Raw genomic sequence first — 26,316 nt, 5'->3', positions numbered from 1 at the left:
TCTCTGTTTCTTTTTTCTCTAAGCAATGGTACTCACTATAAAAGTGATGACCTCAACTTTAGACTCATTTTTATTGGGAATGTAATGATATATATGTGAAGTCCTTCAGCCCCACCCCCTACTGGGGACTAGCACCGCTCATGGCACATCATAGATCTTCATTGTCTTACATTTTATGAGTGGATTTCATCTACATTATATCCAATTTCATTTATTACTGAGCTGTATTACTGTGGTGTTCTACAGTATTTTTTCGCTAATCTCAACCTCATTGCTACAGAGCACTTTGAATACATAGCACCTTATGGGAAAGATTGTAAACTTGTTAATTCCATTGAAGAATGAGTTTTGTACAATGTGCTAAATGGAAATTACATTGGATTATTTTTGTATTTAACACATTCCATCAAAACATTCTGTAAAATTATACTACAGTCTGCATGTGGGTTTGACTGTGAAATTCAGTGTTGTGGTATTTCGATGAAGTGAATTCTTTCTCTGCAAATACTATATTGATAAAATTATTTTATGTTCGACTGAACTGATTATCCTAGTTTCATTATTAAAAGCATAAATAAATCATATATTTACAGATGAGACATGAATGGTCCTTTATAAATAAGACTAGACTTTTAAAATCTTCTTTGTTCTTTTCCTTACAAAATTTAAACTCCATAGAGTAGAGCAGAGAGAATTACTTTCATTGGGCTGTATTTTTTGAATATATGTGTTTATATTGACTGCGTTCATATATGTCTTTCACATATACAGAATAATATCGAGAGGAAAATTGTTATCATTATTTCATAGATAAGTAAATAGAAGCTCAGTTAAGTGACCTGTCTAAAATCATGGTCAATCTCATGTCTTCTCACTCCAAACTCTGACTGTTTAAATCACATACACTTCCTTCTAGGAAGAGGAATATTAAATAGGTACTAAGATGCTAAATGTGAATCTCTACATATTTTTGTTTACTTGTAGAAGTAAAAATCAAATCTCATGCATATGTCTTTTATCAATAAGAAAAGGGTTATAGTTCCAGTCATTATTGATCAAAGAATATGATAGATTATTTAAATAATTCAAGAGAGAAATAGACAACCAAAGTAAAGATAGACAGAATGAGGTTATTTGAATTTCTTGAGTTAAGCCTTTTCTATGGCTTTGTAAAGTCTTGTGTTGTAAATTTAAATTATAGTTGAGTAGTTTAAAACTTCTAAGATCAATAATTTTGCCACGATGATTGCCATTGGAAATCATTATTTGAGAAAAGAAAAGAAGGCTGTAAAAAGATTCATCTAGCATGTGAAGTATTCCAACAGCTTCAAGGACTGTGGCCCTTGAGAGGCCACTTCTGACCTTGGATAATATTTTCTTCTAGTCTCCTATACCACCTGTGTCACTTGAAAGATATTCCCAGTTATCGTGGCCAGCAGCAAGAGGTACAAAGAACAGGGAATAAATACAGCTGGGATTCTTTAAAAGTTGCTCTCAAATTCACTCATTTTTCCCCCTTTATTATGTTTTCTCCTTCCCTCAAATATCATGCCCTGTGACAGGAAAACTATGCTCTTTAAAATAACAGAAAACATAAACTCTATGATAAAATGCTGGATGTTTGAGAATGCACATTCCCTTTGAAATTCCTATCAGAAGTCTCAGACTGTTTAATAATCTTTGCAACCTTATAATATTTTGGAGTGATGCAAACCCCGTTTTTTACTAGGGAAAATGAGGTACACAGAGATACCTGAAACAGATAAGCTGATACCAAAGAATATATAAGAGCTAGCTCTCTGTCTCCTTTGTCAAATGTTTTCTGGTCCTATTAAATATCTGCTTATGATTAAAGGGCATAGAAAGGGCAATATTATAGGAGAAATCTCACACTTGTTCAGGAGCTTGGTACGAATGTGACACAGAGACCCTCAAGCTGGTGTGGGTGTACCTCTGAGGGGAGATGAAGCTTTTCAAGGGATTCACTGCTAAGGCTACTTTGTAGACGTCAACCTCCATATGTACTTTTGTCATAAAATGGACCTGAGAGCTAGCCTGCAGTCAAGGCTAATCTCCCTGTTGCCAATCTCCCATTCTCTCTTCATAATAGAGACCAACTCTTCATCCATTTACCAATTTTACTATGTTGTCTCTGGGATGACACAAATGACAAAGCAACGATTTGAAATATGGTGCAGATATTGAGAAAGGGAATGACCTTAATGGCTGGTTAATAAATCCTTCTGCAAGTCAAGGGGTTTTCAATTCTTTGTTTTCAAGAACATTAAATTAGGACCTAATTGACTTGTCAGCTGATAAGCCACTTAAATCATTTCTGGTATTTCATCAGTCCATGATTTTTGCAGTACACACAGTCAAAACTACTCAATCCTGACATTTCAGGGCAAAAGCAGCCATAGACAATATTTAAACAAATGGGTGTGTAAACTTTATTTACAAAGAAAGGTGAACTGCCAAATTTTGCCCAAGGACTGTAATTTGCTAACCTGTGCTTTTGAAAAGCAATCAGCTTCTATAACTATGGAGACTAATCCTCACCGTTTCATATGCCACAGACATTTCAGTTTTCAAAAATGTGCCTTAGTCACAAAAGTTTGGAAACAACTGGCACAAAGGAACTAATTGCCCTTTCACTCCTCGGTAGAGTAAGAATGATTTATTACAATCTTCCTCTCTTTTTAAGACTATTATTAAAAAGCTTCACTTTAGCCGGGTTTTCAGTCTCTCCTTCCACACCGTCACCATCTTCTCCAGTCCATCTGTTAGAATGCAAGTGTGAGATGTTGTGAGGAAGGGAAAAGGAACTGTAGAGTTGTGACAATTACATTTCCTGTAACACAGGCTGACTTGTTGTGCAATAGAATGTCAGCTCCATGGTCTGCTCTGGTCCATGTTCAATTCCCTGTGTCAAGAGCAGTGGCTGGACATGGCATGCACTCAATAAATATCTGGTAAAAGGAAGACAACTAAAATGCAGAGGTAATTCTGTTACACGTTCTGGAAAATTTTAAGCCTAAATTTAATTGATGTTGATAGGATGCAGGGAGTATCTGAATTTGTGGACTGAAGAGAAAATGGTCATTATTTTCATAAAACATTAGAGGTAATAGGGACCCTGGAGATCAAAAGTTCCACGAGCACCTCTGTAGGTATCAGACTGAGAAAGCAGAAACCCAGTGGGTCTGAGGAATAGGCTACACACTGATGAGGGACAAAACTGGATTGCAACTCCTATCTCTAATCTAGAGCTTCTTTCACTTCACAATGCTGCTCCTCATTAGTCAGATTTTCTTGTTAGAGGTACAGAATCCCAATTTCTAATCAAATTCACTCTCTAAAACTTGGTGTTTTTTCGGTTTTGTTTTTTAGAACAGCTAATTTTGTTCTTGCTTTGCAAATGCTGAAATACAAGTTTGCAAACGTGGCTTAAGTGAAATATTTTGGTCGTCTGAATTACAGATGTCCCGAGGTTTGTCATTGCCTGTTTATAATCCCCACTGAGAATGCAAAAGTTTATGGTTAGAGACAGCAGAAGCACCACATACTGGTTATTTTATGCATACACGGGCGCATGCATGTGCACACACACACCTGCCATCGATTAATTTAAAGAAAAGGAAATCTTTGAAAATGAATGGTAACTCTCCCCACTGAACTAATCATAATGTTAGTGGCTCCCTACTAAGCACAGAACTCTCCAGTAGAATTCAACAAATTACAAACTTATCTAAGCATAAACAAATCCGCTTAACACACTCAAATCTGAATCACTGGTTCTCAAATTTGGCTGCACCTTAAAATTCCCCGGAGGAGATATTTTTTAATCTCTGGGGGTGAGGTTTGGGCAACAGGACTTAAAAAAGTCTCCCCAGGTGATTACTATTTTGGAGCCAAGGCTTTTCTCCACAGATCTCAATTCTGAATAACTACTGAGATTAAAAGGTAGATGTTAATGTGATTTCAGAAGCCTAATTTAAATCGGTATGATACAGTTTAACACATTATGATTTTATTCATTTTATTCTTTTACTCTTTCATTTCTTTACTCATTAAGCCTCACAATGCTATGAGGAAGGTACTATTAGCCCTATTTTATAAGTAATGAAACTGGACACAAAAAGAAGTAACATATTCAAGTTGTAAAGCTAGGAAGCGTCACAGAAGGGGGTTAACCCAGAAAAAAAATGGCTCCATCTGTAGCAGGAGTTCTCAAAGTTTAGCTTTGAATTAGAATCACCTGGAGGGCCTTTTAAATTCAAATTTGCTGGGTCCCACTCCTAGAATTTCCAATTAGTTAGGGCTGTACGGCACCGAGAATCTGCATTTCTAACAAATCCCCACATGATGCTGATGTTGTTGAGCCAGGGACCAGACCTTGAGAAGCTAGAATTCAAACTGTATTCTAAAAGGCCACCAGGTGACACTGATGCACTCTGAGCTGTGAGAACCAGCGTTCTGAAGTGTTCTCAGCCTGGGTTGCACATTAGAACTCACTGGGAGGTTTTGATAAATCCTTACGTCCAGGCTGCACCCCAGACCAGTAGAATCTCTGGGCATAGGACTGGGTACCAGTCTCTCTCTTTTTTTTTTTTTTTTGCGGTACACGGGCCTCTCACTGTTGTAGCCTCTCCCGTTGCGGAGCACAGGTTCCGGACGCACAGGATAAGAGGCCATGGCTCACGGGCCCAGCTGCTCCGCGGCATGTGGGATCTTCCCGGACCGGGGCACGAACCCGTATCCCCTGCATCGGCAGGCAGACTCTCAACCACTGCGCTACCAGGGAAGCCCTACCAGTCTCTTTTAAAGCTCCCCGTGCAGCTGGGGTAGAGAACCACTGCTTTAGAGTTTACTCTCTTAGCCAGAACTTTGTATCCTGCCCTTCACACCACAAAGATGAGGGCTTCCAACACACAAGTACCACTACAATTGCAAGGATAATGCTGGAATCATTTTCTGTTGCCCGAGAGGCTGTATTTGAGTCATACCCTATTAGACTACAATAAATATCCTTCTCTTCACTGCTGAGGCCTCTTCTAGAGGGGATTGCTTCTCAATAGCAATTAGATTCTGTTGTTTTCAAATCTTAATCTCCATTTGCAAACTGTAGGATCTGTGAAGCTGAGTCTCAGTAGATTTGTGGCTGATTAGCCTCGGGACAGCCATGGAGAGTTGAATGCCCCTTCTCAGTAGAAGAACTTGTGCTCCTGGCAATTCCTAGCCCATGTGTCTCCTAAGGCTCAGTGCATTTTTTTTTGCGATATGTGGGCCTCTCACTGTCGCGGCCTTTCCCGTTGCCGGACGCGCAAGCTCAGCGGCCACGGCTCACAGGCCCAGCCGCTACGCGGCTCACGGGCCCAGCCGCTACGCGGCACGTGGGATCCTCCCAGACCGGGGCACGAACCCGCATCCCCTGCATCGGCAGGCGGACTCCCAACCACTGCGCCACCAGGGAGGCCCTCAGTGCACTTTTCAATCCTTGAAAAGGATTGTGTACCCTGAGCCACCCAAGTCAAGGGGTTGCCTCTCAGCTGAACGCCTCTAACCAGTATGATAAATAGCTCCACGCCTGTCCAGTCCACACCTGGCAAACAGGTGCCTCAGTTGATCCTAAGGGGTTGGGGAAGGGCTCAATCACAGATTATATTCACTTTGCCTCTCAACAGTTATGTCCAGGGAAAATCAGAGTATAATGAACGAGAACGACTTGAAGAGAACCAACAAAGAGAAAAATGAATTAGATAAGGCTAGCCTGAAGAGACAGAAACGGACAGAGGTAGTCTCCATTCTACCTGTTGGTATATAATAGTGCTTTCCACTTATAGGTTACTATCACACGTACCTTGCATTGTTCTCATGAAGTAGAATCTAGTGGCAAACAGAAGAAGATAGAGCAGGTACAGTTGTCCCTCTGTAGCCCACTGTACCTGCCCTATCTTCTGTTCCACATCTGCAGATTCAACCAATGGCAGATCAAAAATATTTTTTAAAAAATTCCAGAAAGTTTCAAAAATCAAAACTTGAATTTGCCATGTACTGGAAACTATTTACATAGCATTTACATTTTATTTACAATTATTTACAAATCATTTACATTGTATTAGGTATTATAAGTAATCTAGAGATGATTTAAAGCATACAGGAGGATGTGCATAAATTATATTCAAACACTACACCATTTTATATAAGAGATTTCAGTATCCTTGGATTTTGGTATCCATGGGGGGGGGTCCTGGAACCAATGCCCCTTGGATACTAAGGGATGACTGTATTTTTTTTTTTTTTGCGGTACGCGGGCCTCTCGCTGTTGTGGCCTCTCCCATTGCGGAGCACAGGCTCCGGACACACAGGCTCAGCGGCCATGGCTCACGGGCCCAGCTGCCCCGCGGCATGTGGGATCTTCCCGGACCGGGGCACGAACCCGTATCCCCTGCATCGGCAGGCGGACTCTCAACCACTGCGCCACCAGGGAAGCCCGGCTGTATTTTTTTTAATTGAGCTAACAATGATTTATAATATTATATAAGTTGTAAACAAAAAGAACAAAGAGTGTTGCTCATCATCCCAATATACAAATGTTAAGTCATAATCCATTGCCGTCACCCACTGACAGAGCACCCTAAGGAGAATTCATCTAGATAGTTAAGATACATATCTAAGGAAGAATTTCATTGACCCTAGATTCTCACATCTTCCCATACATAGAAAAGCACTAAAATTATTAACTTGAGATTAACTGTTGTTTATGATTAGCAGTGAAGTGTTACCAAGATGTATGCTTGACTATACATATTTCCCAGCCAAAAAATTTGTATATATCCTGGCTCCACTCCTACCTCTTCAGGTTAAACTGAGAAGAGGTTTCCCAGGTTATAGTCCTTAGTAAGTTCCGCAAATAAAACTTAACTAATAACTTTTATGTTGTGCATTTTTCTTTAAGCTGATACCATTATATTTCTGCTTCTGTATACCCTACAATGTGCTCACCACCAAAAGTTTATTTTCCGTCCATCACCATACAGTTGATCCCCTTTATCCATTCTCTGCCCCCCTCACCCTTTCCCCTCTGGTAATTACTATTCCGTATCTATGTGTCTGTTTTTGTTTGGTTTGGTTTGTTCATTTATTTTGTGTTTGTTTATTAGTTTTTCTGCAGCCACTATTGAAAACAGTATAGAGATTCTCAAAAAATTAAGAATAGAACTACCATATGACCCACTTCTGGGTATTTATCCAAAGAATACAAAAACAGTAGTCTGAAAAGATGTATGCACCCACCATGTTCATCACATTTACAACAGCCAAAATATGGAAACAACCTAAGTATCCATCAACAGATGAATAGATAAAGAAGATGTGGTATAATACATATACAGCAGAATACTACTCAGCCATAAAAAGATGAAATCTTACCATCTGCAGTAACATGGATGGACCTTGAGGAATGACTGTATTTTAATTCCTATTTTAGAGTTGAGCAAAAAAGTTGCTTTTTTGCAACTTTTTTTGAAAAAGAGACTTTTTCACCTTTTGTTCCTTAAAGTTGTATTCTGTGTAATTTCTTTAGAGCTATCAGCCAATTCTTTTCTATTTATCTGTCTAATCTTCTATTTAATGCATTCACTGTACTTGTACTTTCAACAATTTTATTTTTCATTTCTTAAAGTTGTATTTAGTCTTTAATCCAAGTCTACCTGTTCATTATTGTTTTTCAAAAAAACTGTTCACGTCTCTGTTTTGCATTCCATGTCAAGTCCATCAGTAAGCCTTAGTCGTGTCTATATTCAAAGCATATTGAGAGACATACTGAAATACAATTCAATATTGATTTTGAAATATTCAAAATGAATTAATATATAATCCAAAGATAGCTAAAAAGTGATATAAAATTGTTTAAACTTACTATTTATTATAAGTCACTGGTATCCACAAAAACTTTTGATATTTTTCTGTAATAGGCATAAAATAAGAATGAAGCATAATTGACTACGGGGGAAAAAAGAGAAGTATAAAAACAACTTATACAGAAACTAAATTGAATCTCCAAAGGGTGCCAAAAACCTAAGGTATATGTACCTGTACCACCTCTATCAACATTTAAAGTGGAGAAAGGGTCTATAAAACTGCATGATAAAACTCTAGGATAATATTACAGTGGCAATAATCATCAATAGTATTAAGAGCAAATTTTCTTATAAGAGCAAAACAAATTTTAAAATATATGAATAGATGCACAGTGATATTATATTTTCACTTATTAGTCAGAACATCTCTCAACTCACCAGATGTCTACCAACACTAGACCTATTTCTTCATTTTACTACCAGGCATGTGATTGTATTATCTACTCCAACACCATCTCCTTTAACTACAGAACTGCAAATCTATCTGTTCATTTTGATGGTCCCATGCTGCTTGCTAACTTTTTCCTACTTTGTGTCATTTTATTTTTAGGATTTCTTTAAGTACTGTATGTGTAGCTACTTTCTATTCCGAAACTGATTCTTCTAATATCTGATATCTTCGGTGTTTGCAACTGTAGCTTGTTATTTCTGTTGACTTTCATTCATGGTGGTTTGTTTCTCATTTGTCTGTGACTATTGTGTTAATTTTAGTTTGTGAATAATCCTTTCAGGGTCCAGTTTAATGTGCCAATCTTTAATAAATTTCCCCCTCATTGTTGGTGCAAGGCTTAGTTACCAATTTCAGTACTAATAGCCCATTGCCCTCAGGGCAACCTTGCTTTTCCCTTGTCTTTCCCTGATCACTGCAAATTCAGCAATAAAGTAAAAATTTTAATTTTATGCTGGTTCTACCTATATTGGGAAAGCCCTTCAAATTATTGAGTCCTCATGTTACCAAAGACAGACTTTTGACATAATCTTCAAAATATTTATATCATTTAATTGTAAAGTGAGAGAATATATTTTTTCAAATATTCACAGTTACAAATTCCCAATAAAGTTCGGGTTGACTACGAAGATACTAGCAATTGAGACTAAATCTTTCCACAACTAAAGCTTCTTAAATGATGGTTTAACACACTTGTCTTAAAATGGTTGGGAAGAGATTTTTAAATCACAATGCTCTTGTTATTGGCACTTAACGTTGTAATGCTCTTTTTAGTGGCACTTAAAATTGTAACGCTCTTGTTAGTGATATTTCTTCCCTTATATCATCTTTGAGGAAGAGTTCACATATGGGTCAAGGAAACAATTAGGTTGTATGAAACTTTCTAGTAGAGAAGCAAAGGAGTATTCTACCTTCTGAATACCTCAGTTTTCATTTTTTTTTTCACTCTTTTGTAATTTGTCCACTGTAGCTGGTAAAATAAGATGGGCTCAGGGACTCTTTCTACTCAGAGGTAGGTAATAGGCCCCTTTAAAAATGGGAGTAGACCTTGCAGCCAATTTAGCCTACTGTGCCCTTTTCCCAGTGGGCACCTGGTGTGCAATGGCTGCAAACAGCAGCCTCCTAGGTAGGATAGTGTATGAGCCTGTTGCCTGTATGGGTTGCCCTAAGGGATCTTGGCAGCAGCCCTTTCCAGTGGACATTCATGACTGGCATGCAGTCCTCAGTCTAGGCTCCAGATAGGCATGCACAGTGCCTTTGGAAAGCCCCAGGGCACAGTGGCCAAATCATAATGTCCATCTGCACCAAGCTGCAGAACAAGATGTGATTGAGACCCTACCCTGGGCCAAGTTCCAGTTCTCTGGTTACCAGAAGATCCATATCTCCAAGAAGTGAGTATTTACTAAGTTTACTGCTGATGAATTTGAAAACATGGTGACAGAAAAGTGGCTCAGGCTGTGTAGTCAAATACATCCCTAATCATGGCCCTCTGGACAAATGGCGGGCCCTGCGCTCCTGACACCCTTGGCACTGTCCCCTCCTTACTCACATCCATCAATAAATTCTATTTTCCTGTCAAAAAATTAAAAAAAATAAAATTTTTTCAAAAATAAAAAGGGGAGTAGACCAATGTCTATTTCCAGGTTTTGATATTGCACCGTAGTTATGCAAGATGTTCCATTGGGGGAGACTGGGTGAAGAATACACAGGACTTCTCTGTACACTATTTTGGAAATTCCTGTGAATTGATCATTATCTAAAATAAAAAGTTAAAAAAGAGCAGAGTGGAAACTAAGGTAAGGTCTAGAGACAAGAAGGTGTGAATGAGGATGTTGCTTCTGTCTCTGACCAGGCCTTAAAAGAATGGGAAAAAGGGGCTGTGTGTGACACACTCGTGGTTTATCCTAGTTCTCTAAAGGCATTGTGCAACAAAGCCCTAAGAAATGATAACAAACACTCATTTGCCTGCTGTACCTTATGAAATCCCTGAGTGACCCAGCAGGGTGACAGGCAGCTGCACGAGGGCACAGAAAACTAGTCATCTTCTCCTTGGAGATGAAACTAATAGCTCCCTTTAAATGCATGGTGGGTTTGTTTTTCTTTTTTTGATAGTTATTAATGCCGGGTTTACAAAATAAATACCATAAATTAGCACCACAGGAAAACTGAACTCTATGGAATCTATAAAAATAAGAGAAAACATGACTTTTAAGGCAGATCACTTAAAATTATAAGGGGAAACAGGATCTGTTTTTTAACCAGGCTAAGAACATTTGTAAACACTCCTGTTTGCTGTGCAATATGGCTTTGATTAATTGCAGCATATGCTTGTACTATGAATAATCATTTTTGATACAGTAGTAAGACATCTGACAGAAAAATTGCAAATAAGGAGGTGTTCCTCTGTGATTCCTGAACTCTATTAATATTTTAAATCAGTTAACAGCTTAATGGATAGTGTGGGAGAAAGGAACAAACTAATTTAGCTTTAGCAAGCAACTTGAACAGTTTTCACTACTCACTGTTTTACATTTTGCAGGATTTCCATTTGTGTTAATAACTTATTACTTCTATTAAACATACATTTTCCCTTAAGGCTAATGTTTCTTCAGTGGAGACCAATTAACTAGGACAGTCTTTTCTTAGCTAGCCAATTATTTTAATTGCTAGAATTTTAAAAAATGTGCTTGCTTTGCATAGATTTGACCAGTTGAACTTGCCCCCAGAATGCATTGACTTTGTAATACAGGAGATGGAAGACTTTTGGTGAATATGTGGATGCCAAAAACCTTGGACATTTAGGGTTCCTCAGAACTGAGCAGTAGACTAACAACCCTATGCCTTTATTCCATTGCTTTTCATCCTTGTCTTTGCCTTTAATTTGGTGACTTTCCAATCCAGCCCTATTTTGTTCATTTTTTATTCAGCTTCCTTGTTGTCTATGTGAAGAACTTTGGCTTGAAGGATGGGCAGGCAATTACTGTACTAAGGAGGAACTGTAACATGGTAGGTGGGGATCGACTCTAACAAAATCTGAGCTTTGCTTCCCTATTCTTTTGGGACTGCTACTGAAAAAAAATGCATGGAGCCCTTATTTAAGGAGCATTGAAGAGTTAAAAGCAAAAGCAATGACAGATCATTTCATTCATTAGACTTCCAAGCAAGGGGTGAGGGATGATTAAACTAAAAGAACAAGAAGCACCATAGAGACAGAGTTTGTTTGGGTGGTTAGTACCCTCCTGGCAATGCCAGGAAACTGGTCATTTTCGTGCAAATGAAAGAACTCCCTGAAGGGCACATAAAAAGTCATTTCAAACTTGTAGAGACAGTAAACACACAACTAGGGAGGAAGAAGAGTAGCAGTAATAATGAGAATGCTAAATAGGAATATACTAATAAAGTAGAAAAGTTAGTAAGCAGATTGGTAGAATGAGAGAAATAACAACCAAAAAGGGAGAGGAAAAAAATCAACTTGTAGAAATTTAGAGCGAAGGTAGCAAATCCCTAGCAGCACAGAGTCAGTTTTGCTGGTGACAGTGTTACTTACAAAGGGCATAATCAAGCATAGTAGTGCTAAGTACCACATCCCACACATAAAAGAGAAACTGTGAAAGCGTGAAAACAGTGTTAAATTAATTAAACAAGGAAGCCATTAGACAGGTGTTTCTAACGCCTTACCAACCTACGTAAGCAACCCAAACCTAAACCTGTAAATGCCTCAAGGTTAAGAAATCAAAATCTAAGGATCACCAATCACAAACAACCAACTAGGCTTTCCCAGATAAGGCAACCACTTAAGCTAGAGCCAATCAAATAACTGCTTTGCTTTGTTTGTGTTTCTTCTCCATAAAAGTCTTGCCCCTGGTTCCTGCAGGTAGATTGCTCCTACTTCTGACTTGGCACTGCCCACTTTAAATGAACTTTTGCTCAAATAAATTCTTAAAAGTTTTTAAATGCCACAGTTTATCTTTTAACAAAGACAATAGGAGAGTCAAAGGGACTGAAAGAAACAAGGCTAAAATGATCTCAGCCCAGCAGTCTACCGAATCCCTTCACTCCTTTGTTAATTCATTCTTACTCTCATTTAATTATCCAGTTGCTCACTCCTTCATTCCACAAACCACTCCTTACTAAGGAGAAACTAGCAGTCAAAATTCATTTATTTACATACTGTCTATCCTAGCGTGGTCTCTCTAGCAAGCAGAGCCTGAGCAAAAACCTCATGTGCTACTATGTCTTTAGGGAAAGCAATCCCATGTAAGTGGGAATGAGGAGAGCAGGAGTGAGGAAGGGTAGGAGGGAGAGCCAATCCTACAGTGTGGTATTGAGCTGGACCGTGTTTGGAATCAAGGGCAACTGATTGTCAGTCTCACTAAACTCTCTTCTGAGACGCTAAGAATGACTGTGCCTTGGGACATTTGGGGTGTGATGGAGAAGGGCCCTGACCCCTGAAGGGCCCTTATTCCCTGGCCCTGATCCCTATTGGTCAAGGTTTACTCCATAGGTCCCCAAGTGTTAACTGCTAGGTTGAGCTACAAAGGCCTCAAGAACTTGGGACATCTCTCCTCAGGGCAACAGGGGTGCCCCAATGGCAGTGATCTGGGGCGGGTACAAGGCAATAGGAAGCAGGCTTGATATGAGGCAAGGTGTGGTCAAGTTGTGCTCATAGGAAGTTGGTTTGTGGTGATGGTGGATGACTCAGTGGCCAATGGCATAGATGAGACCAAGAAGATTTGAGGTAACACAAAAGAGGAGTCTAATACACGTTCCTTGGAGACATTAGTAATTAACCATTTATATTTAACTTTACTGCACTGCAAATTTGGTTATAATTTTATTCATGTTGTGCTTTTTACATTATTCTCATATTCTTTTTGTTGTATAACCTCGATTATAGGATGCTAATATATGGTTTATTTGTTTTACAAACACTTAAATTCTTTCAAACCATAATCCTTTAATTAGCATCCAGGAAGTTAAAGATTAGCCCTTAGTGCTTGGTTGATTGCTCTCCCAGTCATGTTATATTAAGCATGGCTGATTGCTATGGAACATTTATCATGTGCCTGGCACTGTGATATGTGATTCTCATGCATTATTTTACTTATCCTCTCTATGAGGTAAGAATCATTGTCTCCACTTTATAGATGGGGAATCCGAGGGTCAGAGAGACTGAGTAACTTGCCCATGGAAGGTCACACACAGTGAGGGGTTGAACCAGATTTTCACCCATGCTTGACTGGAAAGCTCACTACAACGCCAGTGCTTCTCAAAATGTGGTCCCGGGACCAGCAGCATCAGGTCTCCCGGGACCCTGTTGGAAATGCACGCTTTTGGGTCCCACTCCAAAACTTCAGATTCTAAAACCCTGGGGCGGGGTCCATCAATCTGCATTTGAATGAACCCTCTAGTGATTCTGACATAGGCTAAAGTTTGAGAACTTTTCTGTGCTATTCTGCCTCCTACAATTTCATACCTGGTACAGGATAAACATATGTCATCCAGTGACCCATCCATTTTTATTCTTCTCACTTCAAACTATCCTCAGTCTGGAAATTAATTCTGTTCCCTGACTGATTTGAATTTAAGGACGGGAAAAGAAAACCTCTGAAAGAAGAACCTGACATTCTTCACCATGGATTAATTTTTGAAGTGGTGTTAAGCAGACCATGGATTATTATGAGTAAAAACTGAAGGGCAAACCAACATTCAAATTATTTTCATTGCATTTCATGATCTTGCTGGAATCTCACCCTTTCCTGATTAGTTGAGATAAAAGAAGAGATGGAAGTTAGTGAAATTAGTGAGCTTCAAAACCTTCTTTAAAGATGGCAAAGATACCTTTTTCCTACATATGAGTCCATTGCTTAAAAGACAGATATTTGAGATACTATTCTTTTTATCTCACTAATTAAACATAAAGTTAGACTGAGAGTGCTTTGGAGACCTATCCTCATCAGTGGGGCCTGGCACCTGGGGCAGTGTTTTAATTCTAGAAGCCTAATTTAATTAGTACCCTGCCGTTGGGTTGGCTGCTGTGCTGCCTTGGATCTCTGGCCTGAGGAGAAAGGTACAGCCCCTGCTCTTTTTGTATCTAGTTAAACTTCCAAAAGGTAGGATGTCCAAGGAGGGAGAGGAACTTTGCTTCTCCATCATGTTTTGCATATGGTGCTAATTGAGCTGACAGTCTTGGACCACAATCTGTTACTGCAGCAGCTGAGCCTTCAACTGATCCCCTGTGAAGGGACTGCAATTGTCAAATGGTTCATCTTTGCCCTTGTGGTTCATGAAATATGGAAGGAAATTGATCAGGGGGAGCTCTGCAGTCTGCATGCTTGAGTAACTACAAGCAACACAAACCTGGGAAGGAAAAAGGTATTCAAATCCTACTGGTAATGGCTACACCATCTCTCCTCACTTTCCCTGACCAGAGTGCTAACAAGGAGAGGAAAATGTGAAACTCCTTGGCTTCCCTAATTACCGTGCTTTGCCCTCCTAATTTTTTGTTCCTGCTTATCACGGTGAGAGTCTTGATTCTGTCAATCATTTCTGGCTCTTTGTGCCTAGAAAATAATAATGTATGTTTTTTGAACCTTGAGATTATTCTAGCCCTCTTTTTTCCATAATTAAAACAGAGGAAATGATTTTTTTTTTTTTTTTTTTGGTTTTACTTTGCAATCATGAGCCATAGTAATCAAGACAGGTTTGGTTGTTTTTTTGTTTTTTGTTTATTTGGCAGTACGTGGGCCTCTCACTGCTGTGGCCTCTCCCACTGCGGAGCACAGGCTCCGCACGCGCAGGCCCAGCGGCCATGACTCACGGGCCCAGCCGCTCCGCGGCATGTGGGATCCTCCCGGACCGGGGCACGAACCCATGTCCCCTGCATCGGCAAGCAGACTCTCAACCACTGCGCCACCAGGGAAGCCCAGGTTTGGTTGTTTTTATTTTTGTCCCTGCAACTTCTCCTGGGTAATTCCCAAAATTTTCCTCAGGACTGCAGAACTGCAGATTTGTTTGCTTTTACCACAATTCTGGATTGTGAATGTTTCCTATTTTTATTCCTTTTTCTCCATCAAGTGGAGGCAGTACTGTGTAGTGAAAAACTCATGGATGCTAGTGCAAGACAAGCCAAGTTTTGAAACCTGATTCCATTCTATGCTAGCTTGGATTTGTTACTTACCTGAAAAATCAGGAAGAGCATTCTCCCTTTCCAGAGCTATTTTGAGAACTAATTAAAAAAATACACCTAAAATCATCCTAAACACTTCCTGCCATATAGCAGATACTCAGTAAATGTGTTTTCTTTCTATTTTTAATTATCATCCCCCTTGTTTGAGAAATTCTTTCTGATTCTTGTATTTGATTTAAAGGACTTCATTTCTCTTCAGATTTTATTTCAGGTGTAAATAAGATGTCACTGTCTAAGGCTGATGCATCTTGGCTCCAACTGCCTCAAAAGCATAAGCTTGGCAGTTTGCTGTTTGCAAAGGTGGGGTTTTTAGGGATGTTGATGGTTATTTCCACAAGAGAGAAAAATCTCTACCCTTCTCATGCTCGACTTCTGTAGAATAGATCTTTGGCTGCATGGTGACATAATATAAAAATAAACAACAACAACAATATCTACAATATTGACTATGGTGTGCCAGGAACTATTCAATGCACTTTATATTATTTGCAATCCTTACAGCAACTTTACAACATAATTTTTATTATCACCATCCTACAAACGAGCTCAAGATAGGTAAAGTGACTTGCCCAAGGTCACACAACTACTGTAGAAGGTCCACGTGACTCCAAAGCTAATGATTATTGTTGGAGGGAGAAAAGGAGGAAGGAAGGATAGAAGGAAGGTAAGAAGAAACTAAGGAAAGGCAGAGAGCATGAGAGAGAAAGAAATCAGGTCCTTCATTTCAGATGGAATGTCTAGCGCTAACCCTTTTTCCTACTACTGGCACCCATTTTTTCCTCTTTCCCAGGAAAATGTCAGCTTTGGAAATAATTTAACCCAAATAATCACTGTGTTGGAGTAACTCTCTCCTGGTGCTGCTGTAATTTGGCTTACAATTATAGCTAATTGAACATCTTCTAAGTGAGCTCAGTGCTGCATGCACATGGAAAAAAAATTTTAATGTGCTAAGCATGCAAAAACACGATCATAGAAGTTCATTTTTACCAGCACAAAAAGAAAGCAATTAGTGAGACATTTTTTTCAGCAAGGAGAGAAAAAAAAAAAGCACAAAAATCCCCATGGTCTCGAGACAGGCTTTCAGATGATCCCTGGGCCGCATTAAAAGTGCAGTAATGAAAAGGGTTTGTGAGCTATAGGTTGGCATCTGTGAAAAGGTTACCCTTCTCAGGAATCAAGACACAGATACTTAACAAGAGCCAGAGGGAAGCAGCAACATGAGGAGATATAGTGTGAAGAGAGGAGGTGATTAATTAAAGGAAACAAAGAAAGGGAGCTTGACAAATTTGTTCTAGAAAATCCTTCCCTAAAAGAGGGGTATTTCAGAAGCAGTCATTCATCTGGATCTGACCTCCATTCAGTGGGAACCTGGGAGGATTCCTGCTTTAATCCTGATTAGACACACATTCGGCATTACATCTACTGTGAATCTTTTAGTTAAAATTGGTATGTATGTATATATTTAAAAATTTTTAACTTTCAAAGTTATTCCTTTCAACTCAACTCAAAAAGATTAAGCCCCAAAGTTTCCCAGGCTGGTGCCGGCTGGGTTCCTAAAGTACCTAGAGCAGAGGAGAGGGAGATCTGTGGAGACCGGTGTTCTTTAACCAGCCCCTTTTTTTCTCTTTTTCTGTCTTTGCCAGAAGGCATTTTGCCAATATGGTCACTTCAAGCTCCTTGGTCCTGCTTATGGTAAAGCCCCTTGTCAACTTGCTTGGTGGGATACAGTACCTGTGACTCCAGAAAAATTGGGTGGGGAAGTGAAAAGGCTGGGCGCTGAAAAAGGAATTCTCTAGTAGGTCTGTGTCTTTATTCCCGTCTTACCCCTAGGTTCTTCATGACCTTTTTTTTTGAAAAAGGATAAATTTAATTGGAAGTACCATGGTTTTCACTTCTACCCCTGGATTCGCATTGGGCTGTTGCCAAGCTCTTCAGAACATGTGGGGACTTTCAACTTTGCGACCACAGGTCATAAGGAAAGGCTCTGAAGGAATAGAGGGGGTGTTGCTGTTCTGATAGAAATTACCCGCAAGCAACATAATTTCTAATTGGTAGGGGAGAGGGGAGCAGCTTGCCACAGACATAGAAGGAGCAATCAGCACTCATTCAGCTCCGTTTGTCTATGAATCCACATTACTAAGGAGGAGGAGAGAGCAGTTTTGCCTAAATGCAGCCAGTCAGAGTCAGGCTCTATCTTTCTTTCATTCCTCTTCAGCCCCCTAATCTCAGGATTTAGGGCAGTGGTTCTCAACCTGGGGAGATTTTTGTCCCCCAGAGCACATTAAGAAAAGTCTGGAGACACTTTTGATTGCTGTGACTTAGGGAGCTGTTACTGGCATCTGGAGGTAGAAGCCAGGAAGCTATTAAAATCCCACAGTGCATAGGACAGCTCCCACAAAGAATTACTCCCTCCAATGGTTCTGAGATCCAGAAACCTTGATTTAGAGGATGCCCAATCTTCCTTTACTAATGTTATTTCCCTTACCAAGGTGAATAGCAGTAATTATAACACTGAATTTTCATGGTTTCCTGACTGTCTTTTTCCAGGTCTGTCTTCCAATGGCAAAACTATTTTGTTGGTGGAAGCATTCCTGTCTTCCTTGTTGGGAGGGTGGAGGGAAGACTTCTCTTTTTCTGAAGGTAGCAGGTACCTCAACCATCCTCCCAGTGCACTGTGCCAGACCCTGGTATGAATGGCAGCTTTGCATGCATGGGTTGGTTTCATGATAGTACCGATGGCATTTGTGACACCTCGGTGCTGACAGCAACAGGTCACCCAAGCAGAGCACAGAGGTACCATGTAGAGAGGAGGCCAAATAATAAGTGTTGTATTTTTGCAAACTTCTTGATCTGAAGATCAATACGTGTTTTTACCAATATACCTGAAAGAAAGGTATATTCAATAGAAGTCTTGTTGGAATGAAATACACTTCTGAGTCAATTTTGTATGTCACCAAAGAATCTTTAATCACAGGGCTGGACACTTTAAGTAACATAATGAGATAAGAAAATGAACAATATTCTAAGAAATCAAACACATGACTCTCAAACATGTCTACTTAATTCAGTCTATGAAAACATAACAATTGTTAAGTCCCCACCAACGACTAAGGCCCCATCTCCAACCAACAACATAAAATTATTTTTTCCTTTACAAAATTAAAAACAATTCTTCAAATACATTCTGTTTTGGCTCTTTTGCATTTCATTCCTCAGCCACAAATCCAAAGCCCAACTTGTGGTGGGGAATTAAATAGGACCAGTATGAATAAGCCAATTTAAGGAGACCTTAGAGGGTAAAATATAAATGGAAGCAAGTCTGCCATGGTTGGAATTGTTGCTGTCAGTTTGGGGGAAAACTCTCCTTAGGTAAATGCGGAATGCTGTCAGCTGCTGTCCTCAAAGCTGCCACAATTCCGGCAAGAATGAAAATGCATCGGGCTCATGGGATCAGACACATAGCCTGCATCAGGAAAGAAGTTCAGCTGTTACTTATCGGCCTTTCAGCCCATCTCCCCATTTCTCTTAACCAGCCTCAGCCAGTGCAACGCACAGCTGCCAAGCAGCCTCTCCTGGCTCATGTGAACAGAGAGTTTGGACAAGAGTTTCTGACAAGCAATTGTAAAACAAAAGCAGAATTTACAATGAAAACAGAGGGCTGAGACCAGAGGAACATCAGTGATGGGTGTTTGGCCAGGTGACATTTTGAATTCGGAGTAAAGAAGGGTACAGTTCAGGAAGGTGGTTTGTCATGATGGCTAAAAGTACGGGCTTCACGTCAGGCGAATCTGGGTTTAAGCCCTGCCTCCACTACTTACCAGTTCTGTGACTTTTGTTAACCTTTCTGAGCCTGTGTCTTCATTTGTAGAGGGGAGAAGTCATAAGGCTGGTAATGCACATAAGACAGTTAGCACAGTGTCTGACACATAGTGAGTGCAAAGCTGTTGATGGCTGAAAAGGGAGGTGGAGATGGCAGTAGAGAAAAGGAAAGAGTATTCTCTATAACAGGTTGGCTCTGGTTGTTTTCTTTTTTTTTCTATCTGAAAGTCCAATTTTTAAGTGTACTTCAGTGCTTAGGTCTGGATACTAGTGGCATTTGATGCTCATTGAAGCAATAGCCCTGGGTGTGTCCAGAGAATTGAGCTAGTGCCTCAGAATCTGGCCACAGTCCTAGAGAACGTAGGACATGAGCAGGGAAGCAGTTACCTTTCCATTCCAAGTAGGGAAACCATTCATTGTTTCTGTGAAAATGGGCACATTTGTCAATAGCTAATGCTGCTTTTGCTTCCCTTTGATAGCTGAGTTTTCAGAACCCACTCTGCTATCCACATTTTCATTAAGACTTCTGGCAATATGCAGTTCGATGGGCATATTTATTTTCATAAGAAAGGTCTCTGTCAAAATCTCTTAGGCAGCACATATACTCTCCCGAGAGGCAGCACCACTGCTGCCAATGCTGCTGTGACCAGTCCTCTCCTGCTAGTAGGGCTGGCCCTGGCCAGCTGAGATTAGGTTAGGGGAAGCAGGATACACATTATTGAATCCTAATTCCGGGCGGACTAAAAATCTACACCTTAGAGCAAAAATATTTCCTTTCGTCCAGACTGAAACTGCAACTTCATCCCAGGCATAGACAGATGCTTTAATAAGCTCGTAATCCTTTCATTACTATAATCAACCTTTTAATGTACCACATGTGACTTTTCTGGCCTATGATGCTTCATGCCTCTCTCTCCATAGGACTCCTGTGGAAATCTGATTGTGAGCATCCATCCTTCTAGTGTGGGAGGGTTCACCTTCGGAGACGGGTAGCAAAATCAACAGGGCATGGATGCTGACATTTATTATTGATACCATCATAACCAGAGTTGAAGGACAGACTCTGTGCAGTCACTCAGCTTAAGAGGGACCAAATGAAATTTGAACACAGGCTTTAAGGAAAGACTGAACCACGTCTACATGTTTTATTACTTCAGGGTGAAAGGTCTCAAGTACAGTTAGGTACTTAATTTTATCTTCATTCTCTAGCCCTGTTCTGTGGGTGGGGAAGAAACAGTTCATAAAGTTGCTGTTATACCACAACTAGTTTATGGAGTAGAAATGGAGGGCAATTAAAGAGTTCTTTCTTATACGATGTGATGTTCCTAGTGGGATATATTGAATATCATTTTTGTCTATTGGGACTGTCACTCCATTCAAACATGCGAATGTTTTCTTCTACCCCGGGTACATATATGCATAGGAAAACCCTACTTTTTAAAATCATTGCATCACTTTTGTCTAACTTCATTTTGAGGAATTCTGCTCAACGTCTTATCCCTTTAAGAAACAGATCGTTAAGAAATGCTTCATCTTGAAACTCCACCATGAAAGAAAAGACTTCTGGTCAAAGCACACATTTCAAAGGGTGCCCTCTATTTTGTGGTTGTGCAGTCACATCTGTAAAGGTTTGAAAAAACGATATTATATCTATAAAAAATGGGCTGATGTGACACTTAGAGCACATTTTCCCCCGTTACTGGATTGGCCAATTATGTTGTAAAGCTGATGATAAAAAGCACTCGACTGCATTCTAGACACGTACTGGGAGTCGGAAGCAGAAAGTTTCCTTTCTTTAGTGTTCCCAAGTAGCTTGTCGAATCTATCCAGAACGATTTTCTTCTTCGTTTCTTAGAGGCTTCCTATTGCCTTAGGTATGATACTCTGCAGCCGAGGTGCATTGCTGAGGATTCTAAAGCGGCAGGGTCTATTGCCATCTATATCACAGAACCAGGCACACACCACCGAATTTATTCTCCCACAGACCCAGTCCTTGTAATAAATCTGATCTCTTTAAGTGACATACATTTTTTCAGTCCTCCATATTGTCAAAGGAAGTTCCCATGAATAAATGAGCCCATTGTACTAAAATTCCAATTAAATATAGAGCTTCTCAGCCTTAGAGGTGGGAGAAAGGACATCACAGGCCTGGCACATTTATATGGCAGCTGATAAGGAGGACTGCCTATCCTCTGGCTTCCAGGGGCGAGCACAGAGCTATGTTAACTATTTCAAAGAGCTTTATTAATTCTTTCTAAAATAGTCCTGTGCAAAACAGATCCCATCAGTGATACCCTCACCTCCTCTCCAGCTTTTTGAGCGAATAGCTGGGTTCACATTTTACCCTCCGGTACTTGCTAAAGAGAAAACACTCCTCTTTAGCAAGGATATGATGTAAGTGTGGAAATTCATCTCCTCCTCCCTATACCTGCACAATGTGGGACTTCGAGGTAGTAGACTCAATAAGGTGGAAACAAGGTGTTTTGAATGTCACCAGATGCAGGAGATTATTTTCAAAAAAGAGCTGTACTTTTTCCCATGGACACACACACTCCCATATACTTCCACATACACTTACACACTTATGCACACATTATTAAATGCAAAAGTAACTGTAGACTTATACAAGACTTACAAGAGCAAAGTTTGCGCTTTTATAATATAATATTTTTAAAGTACCCTTCATCTCTACTTATTACAAAATAGAATCATTTCTCCCTCATTATCAAACAGACATCACCTTCCTAGGGGTATTTTCCTTAGTCAATCTGATGAATCTGTATACTTACCATATTTGTCAATGGGTGAGAACTGAAGACTTTTCTTCATGTCCTCCAAAGACAGGCCTTGAGAGGCACATTGTCCAGCACTGGAAAATTCCATGAGACACTGTGAAAACCACCGTGGTGATTTGCTAATAACATTTTTATAAAACAGAATTTATTCACTCAGCATAGATCCCAGAGAACTGGCAAAGAGGCACAATGATATTTTTATCTTACTGGTGATTTGCTGGGGAAGAGTTCAGAATTATTTGGAGCAAGTCAGATCTAGGTGTGAGTCCTGGCTCTTCCAGGTAGGCTCCAATTCCTTGCTGTGTAACCTTACACATGGTACCCTTTGTGAGCCTTAGTGTATTGATCTGTAAATTGGGAAAAGTACATAAATAATATGTAATTTGTTTTTTTTTTGTAAGATGTTGGGGGTAGGAGTTTATTAATTTATTAATTTATTTTTGCTGTGTTGGGTCTTCGTTTCTGTGCGAGGGCTTTCTCCAGTTGTGGCAAGCGGGGGCCACTCTTCATCGCGGTGCATGGGCCTCTCACTATCACGTCCTCTCTTGTTGTGGAGCACAGGCTCCAGACGCACAGGCTCAGTAGCCGTGGCTCATTGGCCCAGTTGCTCTGCGGCATGTGGGATCCTCCCAGACCAGGGCTCGAACCTGTGTCCCCTGAATTAGCAGGCATATTCTCAACCACTGCGCCACCAGGGAAGCCCCTGTAATTTGTTTTGATGATTAAATATAGCAAAAAAGAGTTGAATATCAAATCTGGATTAATATCCTTGCAAGCCTTGCTTAAAAGGAACTAATAGTCAGAACATTATTATCTTAGTAATAATCAACAGAAATAAAACACATCCCAACAGTTATTGTGATTTTTATATTGTTATTATTATAATAGTAATTATAAGAGACAGTGATAATAGTATTTATTGCATGATTCCTATGTATTAAGCATTTACATATATCATTTCATTTACTCTTTTTTTTTTTTTTTTTTTTTTTTTGCGGTATGCAGGCCTCTCACTGCTGTGGCCTCTCTCGTTGTGGAGCACAGGCTCCGGACGCACAGCCTCAGCGGCCATGGACCTAGCCGCTCCGCGGCATGTGGGATCTTCCCGGACCGGGGCACGAACCCGTGTCCCCTGCATCGGCAGGTGGACTCTCAACCACTGCTCCACCAGGGAAGCCCTTCATTTACTCTTTATCACTATCTTATCATTACCAAATCATTTCTCTCATTTTCTAGATTAGAAACGGAGGCTGAGGCAACCAGGTAACTTGTTACACGGGTTTGGTAAACAGCTCACCTAGGATTCAAACCCAAGTCTTTCAGATTCTAAAGCCTGTACCTTTGTTCACTATTCAAATGGGAATTTCCTCATGATTCCTGGCTTTCATTAAGCCTTCTCTTTGCCAGACTTCTCCTACTCTATCATGTTGGTTAATGGGATCTCTTCCTTTCTACCTTTTCAGACTCAAACCTGAAGTTATCAAAGCCCTTGCCCTAATAGCTAGTCACCCTAATATCAGTCACCCTAATATCGCCCTAGTATCAGTTAATGGTATAACTGTAATTCCTGTGGTATCTACCTCTCTCATCCATATTTTAGCATCCTCAAAGAGACGACCTAACTACCCACCCCCGAACAGCCCCCCATGTCCATAGCAGAACTCGTAATTCCCCTTGTTCTCTGGTAACTCCCCCTTTTCTCTAGAGAACTCTCTAGAGTTCTCTCTAGCTCATTATAGGCACCACACCATTCAGTGGGCTCAAAATTCTTGGAGTCATCATTGGTACCTTTCTTTTTCCCATATCTTGCACCTAATCCAAATCTTTTTAACTTTGCCTCCAAAATGTAACCCTAATCCATCCACCTCTCCCCCTTCAAGGTCTGGGCCATATGGTCTCTTTCTTTTCTGGACCTCTGCAATTTGCCTCCTAATTGATTTTCCTGCTTTCACTTCTGTCCCCTTATAATCCATTCTCCATATATTACCCAGAGTGATCTTTTCAAAATATAAAACAGAGTAAGCCATTCATCTACTTAAAACATACTTAAAACCTTCCAATTGCTTCCCAGTTCATTTAAAATAAAACACAAATACTTTACCCCAACCTACAAGGCACTGGCCCTGCTTAACTCTCCAGCCTCGCCTTGTATCCCTCCCCAACTCTGCTAAGCACTTCTTTTGGCATTCTTTCTGTCCTTTGAACCTTCCAATCTCCTTCCCAATCCAGAGCTTTTGCATTTGTTAATTCTGTTTTTCTTCATAAACCCAAATCCTGTTTTGCTGAACCCTTCCCCTTCCTTCCCCGTGACTGGCTCCTCTGTCATTCAGGCCTCAGTTGGAATGTCACCTGCCCAAAGAGGCCTTCCCTGGCTACAATTCCAAAGTGGCCCTTCCCCTGCCAATGGTCGCTTTCTGTTCACATCACATTGACCTATTTCTTTCTTTCAGGACTATATAAAATTATCTTGCTTATTCATCCATTTATTTCCATATTCTTTCAAACAATGAAATTGGAAGCCTTGTCTATCTTGTCTCCCTTATTCCCTGCTATATGCTCAGCACTCAGAACAGTGCTTGGCACATAGGAGAAGCTCAAAAAAATTTTTTTTAATGATTTAATTAATAGATCCCTAAAGGATGTCCTTCTCTTCAGTCACTCAATCCTCCTCTCCACAAGGTCATCCTCTGACAAAAATCTGACCAGGCACTTCCCTGCTCCCCACTGCTGTTCCTCAGGCCAAACCTGCAAATCCAACCTTCTGCAATCCAAACCTCCTTGCATTCTGTGTATACCTTATAGTCTACAATTCCTCAATCCATCTTTTGTTCCTCCACATTCAAGCCACAGTAATAAACTTTGGCCTTTCCAAATATTCCTGATTTTTTCCTTCCCCATGGTTGTGGCTGAGCTGCTGCCGTGAATCTGCTTGGTGACATCTTATTTTACCCTGACAGGAGGTAGTATGGTGTTATGGTTAAGGATGACAGTAAGCATTCTGGTGCAAGACTGCTTGAATTTGAAACTTCACTCCATCACTTACTAGCTCTATGACCTTTGGCAAATTATTTAACTGTTCTGTGCCTCAGTTTGTACAACTGTAAAATGCGAATTATAACAGACTTAGCTTATAATGTTAATCAAGAGAATTAAAGGAATTAATAAGTTTAAAGTACTTTGAACAGTGCTGACATTTAGTAAGCACTCAATAAATGTTACCTACTTTTGTTATTTGTCAAGTTCCAACTCAAAGACAGCATTTCCTCAAAGTCCTCTTGGATACTCGCAGTCAGAATTCCATATCCTTCTAGTATTTTGTACTCCTAGCACAGTGCTTATCAGAGTCTGCCTTGGTGTAGAATGATCTGTATTTGTATACTAATACCCTACTAAACAGAATGCTCCTGCAGGTCAGAGACCCTAACACCTTTGGGTCTCCAATAGGACTTAGCTGGTACTTTGTAAATAGTTAAAATAATAAAATTGTGTTAAATAAAGTTAAGTTATCACAAAATGTTCATTTTGAGTAGTTAGATTTTTCTAAACACTTACATGAATTCACATTGATTAATTCATTTAGCTGCCTTAAAAGTGACTACGTTTGGTCACTTTCTTAAGCTATAAAGTGAAGATGTTTCTTAGAGGAAAGCAATGATTAAAAAGAAGAAAACAATGATTAAAGTGGGACATGGTGTGATCTCAATCAACATTAAATGGCAAATCACACTCAGTTCTGGGCAATATAATATCATTCAAGACATTCTTGAAAATAAAAATTACCCTACTAATTCCTATAACCTCTTTATCACTCTAGCTCCTTTTAAGAAACGTGCCATAAGCAGTAGTCCTGGCAACAAGAAGATAATAGGGAATAAATATTTTATCATCAGAAAGGCTATCTGGTTTCCTATGAATAAAAGCCCATCTCCAGGGTATCTTATTTATTTAGTTGCTGAATGCAATTCATGCCAGGGGACTTAACCTTCCTGCCCAAGAGATAACACACAGGCTGTCTCTGGCTGCTATTCTAGGATGACAGACAGATGGAAGCTAAGCACACCCATGTCAAACAAAGCAGAAGAAACCAGACCCTGGTCAGTGGAACGAGTTTACCTCAACCCACGGGTATCCAGACTTCAGCAG

The 26,316-nt window shown here is 40.0% G+C and overlaps 1 protein-coding gene across 1 annotated transcript in view; it reads right to left on the bottom strand.

The window, feature by feature from the left end:
* Positions 1-18,496: 18,496 nt before the first annotated feature.
* Positions 18,497-26,316, bottom strand: part of TNNI3K (TNNI3 interacting kinase) — a gene marked incomplete at its 5' end in the record, with an annotated part of 199,563 nt that continues 191,743 nt past the window's right edge. The window contains 2 exons of the mRNA XM_007445903.1: positions 18,497-19,022; positions 22,168-22,247. Coding sequence (XP_007445965.1) covers positions 18,946-19,022; positions 22,168-22,247 — 157 coding nt within the window. The remainder of the gene's footprint in view (positions 19,023-22,167; positions 22,248-26,316) is intronic.

Source organism: Lipotes vexillifer, unplaced genomic scaffold (genome assembly GCF_000442215.2).
Source record: "Lipotes vexillifer unplaced genomic scaffold, Lipotes_vexillifer_v1.1 scaffold2435, whole genome shotgun sequence".
Classification (NCBI taxonomy): Eukaryota; Metazoa; Chordata; class Mammalia; order Artiodactyla; family Lipotidae; genus Lipotes; species Lipotes vexillifer.
The sequence above is the reverse complement of the archived record's forward strand: the minus strand, read 5'-3'. Positions and strand labels throughout refer to the sequence as shown.